The sequence below is a fragment of the Nicotiana sylvestris genome, chromosome 11, assembly GCF_000393655.2.
Source record: "Nicotiana sylvestris chromosome 11, ASM39365v2, whole genome shotgun sequence".
Lineage (NCBI taxonomy): Eukaryota > Viridiplantae > Streptophyta > Magnoliopsida > Solanales > Solanaceae > Nicotiana > Nicotiana sylvestris.
Genome location: NC_091067.1, coordinates 24950992 through 24965900, shown reverse-complemented (window position 1 = coordinate 24965900; position 14909 = coordinate 24950992). Strand labels below are relative to the sequence as shown.

At 37.7% G+C, this 14909-nt stretch overlaps 1 protein-coding gene across 4 annotated transcripts in view; it reads right to left on the bottom strand.

The window, feature by feature from the left end:
* Nucleotides 1-1805: 1805 nt before the first annotated feature.
* Nucleotides 1806-14909, bottom strand: part of LOC104236067 (CBL-interacting serine/threonine-protein kinase 24-like) — a 29049-nt gene continuing 15945 nt past the window's right edge. For all 4 annotated transcript variants that reach the window (XM_009789926.2, XM_009789935.2, XM_009789918.2 and 1 more), the window contains 9 exons: nucleotides 10469-10594; nucleotides 8790-8879; nucleotides 7261-7383; nucleotides 6741-6788; nucleotides 6518-6637; nucleotides 3405-3521; nucleotides 2849-2905; nucleotides 2674-2748; nucleotides 1806-2560 (listed from right to left, as the gene is read on the bottom strand). In XM_009789926.2, coding sequence (XP_009788228.1) covers nucleotides 2465-2560; nucleotides 2674-2748; nucleotides 2849-2905; nucleotides 3405-3521; nucleotides 6518-6637; nucleotides 6741-6788; nucleotides 7261-7383; nucleotides 8790-8879; nucleotides 10469-10594 — 852 coding nt within the window. In that variant the 3' untranslated portion in view covers nucleotides 1806-2464. The remainder of the gene's footprint in view (nucleotides 2561-2673; nucleotides 2749-2848; nucleotides 2906-3404; nucleotides 3522-6517; nucleotides 6638-6740; nucleotides 6789-7260; nucleotides 7384-8789; nucleotides 8880-10468; nucleotides 10595-14909) is intronic.

Here is a 14909-nt window from a genome sequence, read left to right as displayed (position 1 = left end):
CCTTCTTGAAAATCCACGAACCAGTCCCGGTTGGGACACATATGATAGCTACAAACCGAGTCCATCAACCATATGTGTGATGATATTAATGGCTCTGGTGTAACTAATGAGAAGTCTGAATCATCACCATCAGCTACATTTGAATCCATAATGGTCTTTCTATTGTTATGTTTGGCCTTATTATTCAACTTCGGACAGTCTTTCTTCCAGTGCCCCTTTTCTCGACAAAAGGCACATTCATCTTTGCTAGGTCTAGATCTTGACTTGAATCTTCCCTTCTTTGTCCTCGTTTGATTTTGAGGACGATCCCTCACAACCAGTGCTTTTCCTTCTCCGCTCTTCTGTTTTTCTCCCTTTCTTTGTTCATAGTTGTACAAAGCCAAACAAACTTCTCTGAGAGAAATTTCGTCATTCACATGAAGTGGAGTAGTTTCAAGGTGCTCGTATTCATCAGGAAGTGACCCTAACAACATCAAGGCAAAGTCACCATCATCAAAAGTTGCATCCATATTTTGCAAATCTGTGACCAACTTATTGAAACTAGTGATAAGTTCATTCATCGTGGTACCAGGAACATAGGTGAAGCGAAACAGTCTCTTCTTCATGTACAATTTATTTTGACTGTTTTTCTTCAAAAATTTATCCTCCGGTACTTTCCATAATTTACTTGCAGAAGTTTCCTTTGTGTATGGATATTTCTGCTCTCTAGTAAGATAGGATCGGATGGTACCGCAAGCAACACGGTTGATAATTCTCCAATCTTCTTCTCCAATAACATTTGGTCTCTTTTCTTCAATAGCAAGATCTAGCCCTTGTTGAAAAAGAACATCTAGAACCTCGCCTTGCCACATCCCAAAATGTCCTGACCCGTCAAAAATTTCTACCGCAAATTTCGCATTTGACACAATTCTTGTCATAAGCGAAGATGCCAATGATGAAGTATTGTTGACACTTGATGTAAATTCTTCTTGTTTATTGTATTACATTTTTGACACAAATATTATTTAATAGCTGACGACACAAATCAAGATTATTTCCTTTCTGGTGTGGAAGATCAGACTAAGCTGCAACCACAGAGCATACTCAGAACTTTGACTCAGTTACCAAGATAAATCTTTTCTGATGTGGAAGATGCTGCAACCACAGAGCATACTTAGACAGTACATTGGTTTTGATACCAATTGTTGCGGAAGCCAAATGTATATAGTGTGAATGAATCACAACTACTATACCAATAATTATGGCAGCCACTAAATAATAAATAAGACAATAATACAACAATAAAAGGAACACCAGAATTTACGAGGTTCGACCAATTTTGCCTACTTCCTCGGACACAGCCAATATTTTATTTCACTCCAAAATACAAGTGAAATAATACTAAAGAGAGAATATACAAATGCCTTGAGAAGATAAGAAGGCAAATGAGAAGTGTGTTTTAATCCTAAACATTAGGCCTCTTTTTATAGGAAAAAAATCCCTACCAAATATGTCACCCACCGATGTGGGACTTTTGACATTTTCAACAGATTCAACAAGTGACTAAAATCGGCAGTAAGCTCCCGCTGTGCGGTGGTCAAGGAAGGTCCAGATCGCAAAGGTCTATGGTACGTAGCCTTATCCTACATTCTGCAAGAGGCTATTTCCACGGCTAGAACCCGTATCCTCATGGTAACATGACAGTAACTTTACCAGTTACGCCAAGATTCAACAAGTGACCAATCCCAAAAATTATTGTCCACAAACACCATGAACAATGGAGGAACCAGTGGCCAATGCAGTGGATCCATCTCCATCTACTGTCGTCAGCTAAAGTCATTTATATTCACTTGAACTAACTATTTAAATGAATATATATTTATACATCAGCCATACATGTTTTCACACAAGATCATTAGATATACAATCATACCCATTGTGTTAAAACTCAAGATTGCCTCTTCAAGGACCCTCCTATTTGGTTGAAGTCTTTGAGGTGTCTCATGTCTCGGTTGAAAATTCAAGGAAATGAATGTCGTACTCGATAGCAGATTTCTGAATAATTGGCCCTCAACCTTATTTGTACAAATTGCACTTCACCAAAGTTTAGTTGCGTCGTACTAAAAGATTCTTGGAATCCACACACCCTTCTATACAGACAAAGTCAAAACACTAACAACAGTTACAAAGATTTTGCACGGACCAAGAGGACCCAGGGTGGAAAAGGGGGGGGGGGGTAACATCTGGATAACACTTCAAGAAAAACACCTACAACAACAGACATACTATACCAACACAACAATCTGGTATACGAGAAAAGGGGATTGCAGGCTTCAAGTATTTTGTTAACATATAATACTGCTTACAGGTACACTGAGTTGGGGGTTTTGTCTCATTTCTCCCCCCTGAACCTCTCTCTTGGATTACTTTAGTGAGGTAACTCATGTATCAATTCATTTCCCCCTTCATTTCGCAGTTATTTGGATCAGCAAGTCATTGTTCTGGCCAGACTAGAGTTTCCCGTGCCCTCCTTTGGTTTCAAAATGATATTATCAATTTTTTGGCAGAATTCCTTGTAAAACTGCAAAAAGATTATTTATGGTTTGTTCTGAGCTTTGTGCAATTCATTAGAGAATCAAAATGTAATGATTGTGATGCAAAGCTTTAGCAAAAGTTACAAGGATAGAAGCAGACCTTATGGTATTCAAGGGTTTCCCCAGCAGCCTTCCGAACATCGACCATATAAAGGGATGGCGCAACTAGGAAAACCTTTCAAATTAAAGGAAAAAACAGTCAAAAATGAAAGAAGAATCGGGTAAAAAAACGTCACTAAAGAGCAGCTGCATGAGTAGTTTAGTTCACAAGTTACCTCCAGTACAACAGCAAATGGACCAGCCTTATTTGCCCTTACGCCTTGAAGTCTAATCTGCAAAAGAATATAACAGTACAAAAATTAAACCAGCTTCAAGGAAATAGAAACTTACATCATGCAACCTTTGAGATTAAATGAAAAAGTGATCTAAAAACCCAAAAGCCCACAAGATCATCAATCAATGACAGAAACCTATTTGTGTAATGACTTGGTTTTAATTTGCAGAAAGATGAAATGTGCTACTCGGGGAAAGTTTGTTATCTTAAAGCATGTCTGAGTAAGCTCACATTTGGTATACAATTAACTGTCAAAAGATACGAGATCTTTAAAAAGTCAAACGTATAGGTGGCGCTACACTGTAAAGAATCAAACTTCAATGTTTTAGTCATCTAATTAACTTATTACAACCCTTTTTCTTTATCTAGATTTGGAAACAGCAATTTCAGCAAGCTCACTTGGATTTTTTCTATTATTATAGCATTTCTTCGATTCTGTTAGTAGTTAGAACAAAGAATGAATCCGACTGTATCATATGGAGGTGAAGAATATTTACCTTGTAATTATGTGTGGTGACCTTGAGATCCATCGACCATGCTGCTGCTTCGATAGTTGATATTATGATATTAGCTGGTTGGCGGGAAACAAATCGAGTTTGACGCTTGACATAATCCTGTAAGAATGAAGCAAGCCATTTAACAGAGAGTACCAGTCTTCTATTTTTACACTGTGGGGCTTCTGAACAACTATGGCAGCTGTTCCTAAGCATGATTGGACTCAAATGGTGTATGCCTAGGACTACAAAGGGGCTGTTGAGTTGCTGGGACAATGCAAGTGGCTGTGTGAGACAGAAGAAATGGCAGAAAATGATCCCAGCATGCATTTGGTGGACAGTATGGAAAGCAAGGTATTTCAAAGATAGATGCTGCTCATTACAGAAGAATAAGATGATTTGTATTTTGTTATTTCAATTTTGACGTAAAGAAAGTATGTTGACAAGCTGAAACACTCATAGAAGTCATAGCATCCCTGTAAGCCGAGCAGGATATAGTTGTTTTTTTCTGTCTTTTGTAACTTGTAAATATGGTTTCCTGAACTATCTTTGTGCTGCTGATTAATATATTGTTACCAATTTCAAAAAAATGAAGCAAGTCAATTGCTCTCAGTTAGCATAAGAAGTTGCAAAACCTTGTCTAGAAAGATGAAGCACTAGGTGAACCAGCATTTTTAAGTGGGGAGAAACTCAAAAACTAACTGGACTTCCCAGGATTATGAGCTATTCCAGATTATCAAAGACAGATTATTTCCTAACAAATAAATGTCATATTTCATGCTGGACTTTGCTAGAGCATTTGATTTTGGTGATAGCAAACTCGAGTTTTCCGAAGAAGACGGAACACTTGGTCACCTTCCGGAGTTCGGTGGCCGAGACTCAGATTGATTATTTACTCTGGAGGAAGTCCGATAGAGGTCTTTGCACGGATTGCAAGGTCATCCAGAGTGAGAACCTCTCGACCTTTCATAGGCTCCTGGTCATGGACCTTGAGATCACGAGGAAGAGGAAGAGGGCGATGTATGGCCAACATAGGATCAAGTGGGGAGCCTTGACGAAGCTAAATCGCAGGAGTTGGGGGGTCAAGCTGCTGACTATGGGGGCTTGGAGGAGGAGTGGGGACGCAAGCGCTATGTGGACCACGACTGCGCAGTGCATTAGGGAAGCCGCAAGAGAGGTATTAGGGGTCTCAAAGGGTTACTCTGGTAGTCACAAGGGAGACTGGTGGTGGAACGGAAAGGTGCAAGAAAAGTGAATACCAAGAAAGCGACGTATCTGAAGCTAGTGGAAAGTGTAGACGAGGAGGAGAAGAGGGCGAATAGGGAGCAATATAAGTTGGCTAAGAAAGAGGCAAAGCTAGCAGTTACGGCGGCCAAGAGCAACTTTTAGTCGTTTGTATGAGGAACTCGAGGGCCGAGGTGGGGATAAGAGGTTGTTCAGGTTAGCCAAGGCGCGAGAAAGGAAGGCTCGTAACTTGGACCAAGTGAAGTGCATCAAGGACGAAGAAGGTAGAGCTTTGTTGGATGAGGGGCTTATCCGTCGGAGATGGCAGACCTACTTCCATAGTCTCTTGAACGAGGAGGGGGACAGGAGCATTGAACTGGGTGATTTGGAACTCCCTGGGAGTCGCTGTGACTTTGGGTGTTGTGGGCGGATTAGAGTTGATGAAGTGGAGGGGGCTATGCGTAAGATGAGCAGGGGCAAAGCGACCAGGCCGGATGAAATCCCGGTGAAGTTTTGAAAGAGTACGGGCAAGGCAGGCTTGGAGTGGCCCACTAGGTTATTTAATGTCATATTTAGAACAAAGAAGAGGGGGGAAGGGGAGGTGAGGCTGGACTCGCAGGTCATCCCTATGAGAGGAAGTTTTAAGTACCTTGGGTTTATTATTCATGGGGATGGGGAGATTGATGAAGATGTCACACATGGTATTGGGGCGGGATGGATGAAATGGAAACTCGCTTCCGATGTTCTGTGTGACAAGAAGGTGCCACCGAAACTTAAAAGTAAGTTCTATAGAGTGGTGGTTAGACCGACGATGTTGTATGGGGCTGAGTGTTGGCCAGTCAAGAGCGCTCATGTCCAGAAGATGAAAGTAGCAAAGATGAGGATGTTGAGATGGATGTGCGGGCACACCAGGTTAGATAGGATTAGAAATGAGGTTATTCGCGACAAGGTGGGTGTGGCCCCTATTGAGGACAAGATGTGGGAAGCGCGGCTTAGGTGGTTTGGTCATGTGAGGAGGAGGAGGACAGACGCCCCGGTGAGGAGGTGTGAGAGGTTGAATTGGAGGGCCTACGGAGAGGTAGAGGTAGGCCAAAGAAGAGGCGGGGAGAGGTGATTGAGCAAGACATGGCGTAACTTCAGCTGACCGAGGACATGACCCTTGATAGGAAGATATGAAGGTCGAGGATTAGGGTAGTAGAGTAGTCAGTCTAGAGTAATCATAACAGTATTATTGGCACGCAGTCTCGCCTTTTGTTGGTAGTAGGTTTTTATAACTAACCGTTGTTTTCTTTCATTATTGATCATCTTACTATCTTGTTGTTTTTATTCTGCTTTTATTTGGCTTTTTGGTGCTGTCCCTTCTTGTCTATATTTTCATTAATGTGGTGCTTATGCTTTCCTGAGCCGAGGGTCTATTGGAAACAGCCTCTCTATCCTCACAAGGTAGGGGTAAGATCTGTGTACACACTACCTTCCCCAAACCTCACGGTGTGAGATAATACTGGGTATGTTGTTGTTGTATATCATGTAAGACGACGTATAAACAAATGGTTGGTCACTACGAAGCATGTTTTCATGTCGCATGTATCCAATCACCAGAAAAAAGGGAGAAAAGAAGAAGAAAAAGTAGAAAAGAACATAAGCACAGAGAGAGGCTAACTAGCTTGCTTCTTAAAGCAAAACACTACGCTAAAAAAATTATAGAAGAAACCTTTGCAGCTTCCTTCAACCCCCTCTCTTATTGCACAAATGAAAAGTTTAAAGCAAAAACCAGGAAAAAGAAAAGAGAAGGAAAGAACAACAGATATATGCAGTAGGAAGAAACAGAAAGATTGCATGACACGAAACTAAGGTTTGCTCGACCTTTTTTTTCACCGAAATAATCACTGTACCTGACGCCTGTCAAATAAGGCTGCTAAATTCAACCCCTGAGATAGTGTGATCATCTCGAATGCATTCATTATCAAGGGGCCACCCTCACTATATTCAGATTTCTTACTTACAAGTTCCTCCTGCAAAATTGAAGATGCAAGAGATATCAGATTTAAGCACAGAATAGATGAGGATAATTGCTAATTTCTCCCCAAGTGTCGTTATCTCAAATGCATTCCTTACCAAGGGGCTACTATCAGTATTAACAGATTTCTCGCTTACAAGTTCCCCCTGCAAAATTTAAGATGCAACAGCATATTAAATTTAGCCACACAGAATATATGAGGATATTGCACTACGGAGTCATCAGTTATCATTGGATCCATCTTGATACGTCAAGAATTTTCTTAAATTTAATACTCCCTCCGTTCCATCTTGTGTCTTAGTTTGACTAGGCACGAAATTTAAGAATGTAAAAAGACTTTTGAATCTTGTAGTCTTAAACTAAAGGTGTGTATAACATTATCAAAAACCCCTTTGAACCTTGAGGTCTTAAACATATCATGTCATTTCTATAAGAGAGTATCTAAGGGTAAAATGGAAATGTTGGAATTAAAAACTTATTAAAGATAGACAGAGATTCTTTTTGAAATGGCTATAAAGGAAAGTAGGACACATAAATTGAAAGGGAGTATTATACTTATCTTCCAAAATATACAATGAAAATTGATAAATATGCTATAATAATAAAAAGGAATTCCACCTCAATATCGTCAAACACAGCGCGGACATCATCAAGATTGACTTCTTCGTCATCTTTAACCCTGAAGGGCAAGTAGTCTTTTCGGAACCAAGAGTCTCTTTTTATCCCTTTAATCTTGATTCGCTGCATTTATATGGTTTTGATTAACATAGATGGTGGCTATGGAAACATCAAAACTGCTCTAGTTTGCAAAAATCATACTTTTAACTTCTCAAATTTACCGAGAAAAGACTGATGAGAAAGGTAATAGAGTTACTCTATTGAACAGAAACAAGAAACTCTCAGCAGGCATGCATAAAGTATGGCTTACATATGCAATTATCAAAAGGATCTGCAAGCAGAGAACTCATGAAAGATTTCCTTTTTTTTTTTTTTTTGGTTTGAGAAGGTAACATATTGGTAGGCTTAAAGTAAAGACGAGCAACTAAACTCAAACAATTCATGTGTATAACACTAGGAAAAAGAGCTTTGGCCCGTCAAAAGTGCTGCAGTAAGTGATTAACGATTTAAGAAGAAACTTCACCCTCCAGATGTAGTACATTTTCCTAGATTATCCAGGCAGAAAACAGCTGACCAAATTTGCAGCATCTTTCGACAGCATTTCATTTTTCTGTATCAAAACATCCTAATTGTTTCATTCAATCAATCATGTCCATTAACTGCATATCTTCTCCTCTTGATAAAAATAACTTCGATATGACAAACATTCTGCTTCACTTCAAGTGAGGGTTCTCTGTACTTAGTTTGCAAATTTTAATAAGCATAACAATGTGCATCATTTAAAGCATGTGATATAACTTTGGTGAAAAATGAACAAAGGTTTAGGTGGGAAAAAAAGAGCAGAAGGGAAGCAGCAGAAAGGGGTGACCACCACAAGTTTGCTTGGGGAAGAAAGGGAACTTCCGCTTTGTCCTCAGCAATTCAGATTTGTGAGTGATCGATAGTAGAGTGGTCTGGAAATAGGTTACTGGATCAAGAAAGACATATTTGAGCATTAACATGACATTCGAACCATGGTAAACTTCTTCAGAGATATATCCTTCACAAGTCACAGTAATAATTTAATTTTATTTCCCTAAAGAGATCAGAAAGAACAATATAGAGTCAAGCTTTAGCACGTTTGATAACAAGCTGAAAAGATAAGGAGGACAAAGAATTGAAAGAAGTGCACGAAGGATGAATTATGATAGACATGAAATGCATCTGTAACAATCAAACCATCTCCATCTAGCTAAAGTTTCATGCTGGATTTAGTATTTAAGGCGTCCATAAATTGTGGGTTATTTTTAACTCTTTTTTTTTATTGGACAAAAGATGAAGTGTAGCGAATGGTTCATCAAAAAACAATAAGGACGCACTATTCAGGACGAAATTTCGAGAATCTTTTATTATGCTATGTAAACAGCATGTCTGTAGTGCAGGGGGAGATCTCCATTCTAGGTGGCCTACCATCTTCAAGTCTCTTCTGAGCGACAAAGAAGCAATGTGATACCATAACTATAAGATGGAATGGTGATCTCTAGACTCACGGTATCAGGATTTGGGTCAAGAATTTTTCTTATCAATGACACTGCACCAGGAGAAAACCAAAAAGGACAGGAGAAATCAGCTGCATTGATCTGCATCAATAGAAAAACCAATTAGAAATTTCACGGAGCTCAAAAGCAATGCTCAGAATAATGAGGAAGCAGCGAAAATTGTCAGATCCGCAACTACATAAAATTTTAAAATAATTGAAATGAAAATAACTAAAAGAAGAACACAAATGAATAAATTATATTTCCTCTATCCCATTTTATGTAACAGTATTTACATTTTAGCTTCTCCCAAGAAATTGGCGCTTTTCCATATTTGGAGACTATGAGGGGTCATTTGGTTTTGCATTTAATTGTGCAGAGATTATAATACAAAAGTTGTTTCTCCAGTAAATAGTAATGTAGAGATTGTTAGTGGTGAATAATAATGCATGGATTGTTATATGGTGAATAATAATAATGCAGGGATTGTTATGTAAGGATTGCCAATTTAAAGGCCTTACGCCTTCAGATATTCCGAGGGTTTTTCGGAAACAGTCTCTCTACCCCCCAATGTAGGGGTAAGGTCTGCGTACACACTACCCTCCCCAGACCCCACATGTGGGATTATACTGGGTTGTTGTTGTATGCCTTTAGATATTCTTATATATTGCTATTACATGTATTCCTTCTATCCCATATAAAATAATATGGATTCACATATAAGTTACACTAATGCTAGTAAGATGGCATTTGGTTTCCAATATTAACCTTCCCATAACTTATTCGGAGCTTAATACCAGAAACCAAAAGTGTAATAGCTATACAGATATTATATTACTAATGCAAAGTTTTATATTGGAAACCAAACGCGGTATAAGCAATACCGAAGTTTATACCAGGATTAAAAAATCCTTATTCCTCAAACCAAACAACCCCTAAATGATAATACTCCTAACTCACCCTTATTGACATGAAATGTTAGGACCTACCTGAATAAAAACTGATTTTCCATTAGGAGAAAGAAAGATAAAAGGACATGTTGAGCCCTTATCATCTCTCATTTAATTGTTGGTAGCAAGGGAAGTTTTGATAATTTACAGATATTTAGCTTAAGTGTCAAAGTCTCTTTTGTTCCTTAAACTCCATGTCTAGTCAACACCGTCACATAAATCGGACGGAGGGGGTAACAGATAAATAGCAAGTAATAAACAAAGAAGTAAGTGACTCATGTAGACACAAACTGAAAAATCATTAAACCATAATCAGTTGGCAAAGCCAGTCCTCGAGACTCACTTAATCACATAGCGCTTACCCTTCACAATTCTCAACTACTCTTAGCAGTTGATGCTTGATAGAGGTCAAAGAAATGAATAAGAAAATGACAAGAAGACTTTATATATGTTACAACCTATAGCCCTCAGTACAACAATTATGCCTTATATCAAAACTAGTTGAGTTCAGTTATATGTAACTATACTCTATAATTTGTCTATCAAAACAAATAGGAGTTCTCTAGAGGAAGAACCTAGAATCCTCAGACTTATCCATATGAAACAGAGCAACAATTGCCCCTAATATAATTCCTTAAAACCCGTTAGAATCTTCCCGCTGTATAAAGCATAAAGCAAAATAACTTCACATAATACATTTATGAACCATTTATCTCATTACATATGCAAGACGACATCTACCTTTGAAAACAAGGTAGGAAGGTCTACTTCATCAAATGGAAGATATCCCGACATTAAGACAAAAAGGATGACACCACAGGACCATACATCAACAGCAGCACCGTCATAACCTCGGTTACTTAACACCTGAAGCATTAAGTAAAATTAATAAGTCAGATACAGCAGAATGAGCTTAATTGCATTTTGTTGCAGAAAGAGGTTTCAAGCAATCTTCCCAGTGGATTGTATATTAAACAAGCAACAGAGATTATGATACTACATGAAAAGATGGAGATTGACACACATTACAGTATATTACAACAGGACTCTGAAAGGAACTATAAACTCAGATTCACCCTCAACTTAGAAACTGTTGATTAGCATGATTCAAGGAGATTTGATTTAGGAGATTGTTGATTAGTATGATTCAAGAAGATTTGATTTAGGAGATTGTTGATTAGCATGATTTGAGGAGATTTGATTATATTTAGGAGATTTGATTTGATTTGATTTGATAGCTAGATTGATTATATAGATTTATTTTATTTCCTTAGTTAGCATTAGGAGCTTTGTATAGATTCCCTTGCTCATGGGATGTAAACACATACATAAATATAAAAAGCATTTTCTTCTCCTCAAAATCTACATGTTATCAGAGTCATTGCTGCCTTTTTGAGGTGAGTTATCTCCCTCACAACACTAGGGTTCCGTTTTTATCAAAGAGGTAGTGTTTCTCTCTCTTGGTGGCTGCCCGCAACACAAACTCCTTCTGGACAAGTTTATTTTTGGTATTTTCTTTTCTATTAGGGTCACTAGAACATTCCGAGCCTATCCCTACCAGTTTTGATTTTTTCGTTCATCGGAGTTAAGGTTCCATCGAGACAGATTTGGTTTCCAGCAACGCAAATTATTTTTGAGCAATTTTCTTAAGATTTCCTTCTAATTGGGCAAAAATATGGAGACATTCAAGGAGACGGTTTCTAGAGAAATCTTGTATTCGGATGAAATTTAGCTTCTTCGTCGCCTCATAGCCAAACTTGACTCCGCTAATGGTGCCACATCCAATCACGTGCAATCAGGTACTGCCTTTCCTGCTCACCTTAATTCTTGGATTGTTGATTCTGGTGCAAAGAGACACATGATAGGCTTTTCTAAAGACATTCAAAACTATTCTCTGTGTCTCAAAGGAGATAATGTTAAAATAGCCACTGGTTCTTTAACACCTATCTCTAGAACAAGTTCTGTTGTTTGTACTCCTAATATTAAACTATCATCTGTGCTCCATGTCCCTGAGTTCCCTGTCAATTTTTTATTTGTTAGTGCTATTACCAAAGCTCTAAACTGTAAAATCAAATTCTTTCCCGATCATTGTATTTTTCAGGATCTTCAAACAGGAAAAAAGATTGGCAGTGGTAGATTACGTGATGACTTGTATATATTAGATGGAATTCAAAACTCTGGTCAAGCCTTTTCTGGGTAAAGTAAGGATGTCAACCAAGAAATAATACAATGGCATAAACGGTTAGGAGACCTATCATTCTTTGTTTTGAAGAAGTTATATCCCGATTTGTTTTTAAGGACTCGATTTAAATCTTTGTTCTGTGATGCGTGTGAATATGCCAAGCATACTAGAAACTCTTATTATACGAGTGATAATAGAAGGACAACTCTGTTTATTACTATTCATTCTGATGTATGGGGTCCTACCAAACTGTTTCTTTGTCCGGTAGTCGATGCCTCGATGGTTTGTTACTTTCATTGATTGTTGCACTAGGATGACTTAGGTATATTTCTTAAAAGCCAAAAGTGGAGTTTTCTCTTGTTTTCAGTCATTTTATAAGATGATTTGTACTCAGTTTGATGCCAAAAATAAAAATCTTGAGAACGGACAATGGCAGCAAATACATGGAAAAAAGATTTGGTGCTTATTTGGAGTCCAATAGAATAGTCCATCACACTAGTTGTCCTTACACTAGTGCACAAAATGGGGTCGTTGAAAGAAAAAATAGGCATTTGTTAGAAGTAGCAAGATCTCTTATGTTCACCATGCATCTACCAAAATCTTACCGGGGATGCTTTTCTAAAGGCTGCCTATCTTATCAACAGAATGCCACTTAAACCTCTCAATTTTCAAAATCCTTTGGAAGCTTTAAAGGGTATGAATAAATATATTGTTCCTCCAAAGGTGTTTGGGTGTGTTTGCTTTGTCCACACTAAAAATTCTAGGAAACTTGATCCTAGAGCTATAAAGTGTGTTTTCATTGGGTATTCTCCGACATAGAAAGGTTACAGATGTAATCATCTTCCCTCTAGGAGATCTTTTGATAGCATGGATGGTACCTTTCGAGAATCTGAGCCCTATTACAGTATTACCTCATCACCTCTTCAGGGGAGAGCAGTAAGGAGGAAGAGGTGATTCTACCTAGTTCTATTACTGGACCTCTTGATGACATTGTCACAGGGAAAAGTAAAATTGGAGAAAGAATTCAGGGGAGACGATTGGGTTTTTGGATAGGCCTGATTTGAAAACTTACTCAAAGGAGAAATAGAGCAGAAAAAACCATCATGCAATCTACCAAGGCTGAACCTTCTTCTACTGGTGAGTTATCCACACTTCCTAATGAGTTAGATGTGCCTATTGCTCACAGAAAAGGAGTCATATTTTGCACAACCAAACACCCTTTATCTAATTTTATCTCCAATAATTTTCTGTCTCCCTCCTATACAGCCTTTGCCTTGTCTATTTCTTCTATGTCTATTCCTAGAATTTGAGGGAAGCTTTTGCAGATCCTAAATGGTAGCAAGCTATGACTAAAAAAATGAAGGCCATGTCAAAAAATGAGACTTAGGAACTTGTCACTTCACCACCGGACAAGAAGTTGGTTGGCTGCAAATGGGTCTTCACTTTGAAGCACAAAGTTGATGGTTCAATTGAAAGATACAAAGTAAGATTGGTGGCTAAGGGATTCAGTCAGACTTATGGAGTGGATTATCAAGAAATATTTGTCTTTGTTGCTAAAATGAACACTATTAGAATTCTTTTGTCTTGTGCAGCCAATCTTGCTTGGGACTTGCAACAATTTGATGTGAAGAATGCATTTCTTCATGGAAACTTAGAAGAAGAGGTGTATATGGAGATTCCTCTGGAATTTGATACTGCACAAAGTTAAGGAAAGGTATGCAGATTGAAGAAAGCCTTGTATGGACTGAATCAATAACTTGGTTTGATAGATTCAGCAAAGCAATGATCTCCTTCTGTTACCAAGATAGCTGTCCAACGGGACGGGACGAGACGGACTTTGACCGGGACGGGCTTTAAACGGAACAACTCGGTAGGCCCATCCCATCCCACTAACAAACAGGATGGGACGAGACGTAGGCCCTAAGTGGGCCTTTTTAAAAAAAATTCATTTAAATATTTAAGCATTAAATTTGGCAGCGGTTATTTTTTTTATAGATAGTAACGGTTATTTTTTTAAAGTTGACAATGACTAAGTTTTTAAAGTTTGCAACAGCTAGTGTTTTTGACTTTTTTAATAAACTTAAAACTTAATAAATTATAAAGAAACTAAGTAAAGAATTATAAATATTAAAACAAAAGACTTGTAACAAAATAGTTTAGTAATTATAATAGACTTGTAATTAATTTAATATAATCTCAAGCTATAAAGTAACTAAGTAAGACAATTCATAAAAAAAATTTAAGGCTAAAGCCTTTTATTTTATTAATAAAAGTTTCAAATTTCACATACAAATACAAGTCTTTTGAATAACACCTAATCTAAGCATCCACCTTCTAGGAAGGGTTCTGTTTGAACTAGACCTCTTAGTAGCATATGCACATCATTCTTTAAACTCACGAATTCTACTCGCTTTATTAGCACGAAAAATATAGCCGCAAGTATGTTGTACTTTACCACAAGAATCAAAAAATAAATTAATACCATCTTTTACAACCAAGTTAAAAATATGGCATGCACATCTAACATGAAAAATTTCTGGATTAATTGGGCAAATTCTAGCTTTTAAGCTATTTGCTATGGTGGTGTTAGTAGAAGCATTATCTAATGTGATAGTTAAAACTTTATCATTGGGCCCATAAATTCAAGTATTTCTAGAACAATAGTTGCAATATATGCTCCAGTGTGTTTTGAATCAACAAATTTATAACCAATAATACGTTTTTACATGTTCCAGTGATGATCAACCCAATGATATGCAACGGTTAAATAATCATTACCATTAGGACTACGACCTATATCAGATGTGATACACACTTTACAGACTAAGTGAAAAAATACACAACGAATATACTGAAGATATTCAGTTTAAAATTTAAAAACATCATTTATATCTGTGGTCTTAGGAAAACATTGAAAAGAGGGACTATAAGTTTCTTGTATATAATGCACAAAAGCAAGGTGAGAAGGAAAAGTAAAAGGTAAGCCACAAACAGCGACCA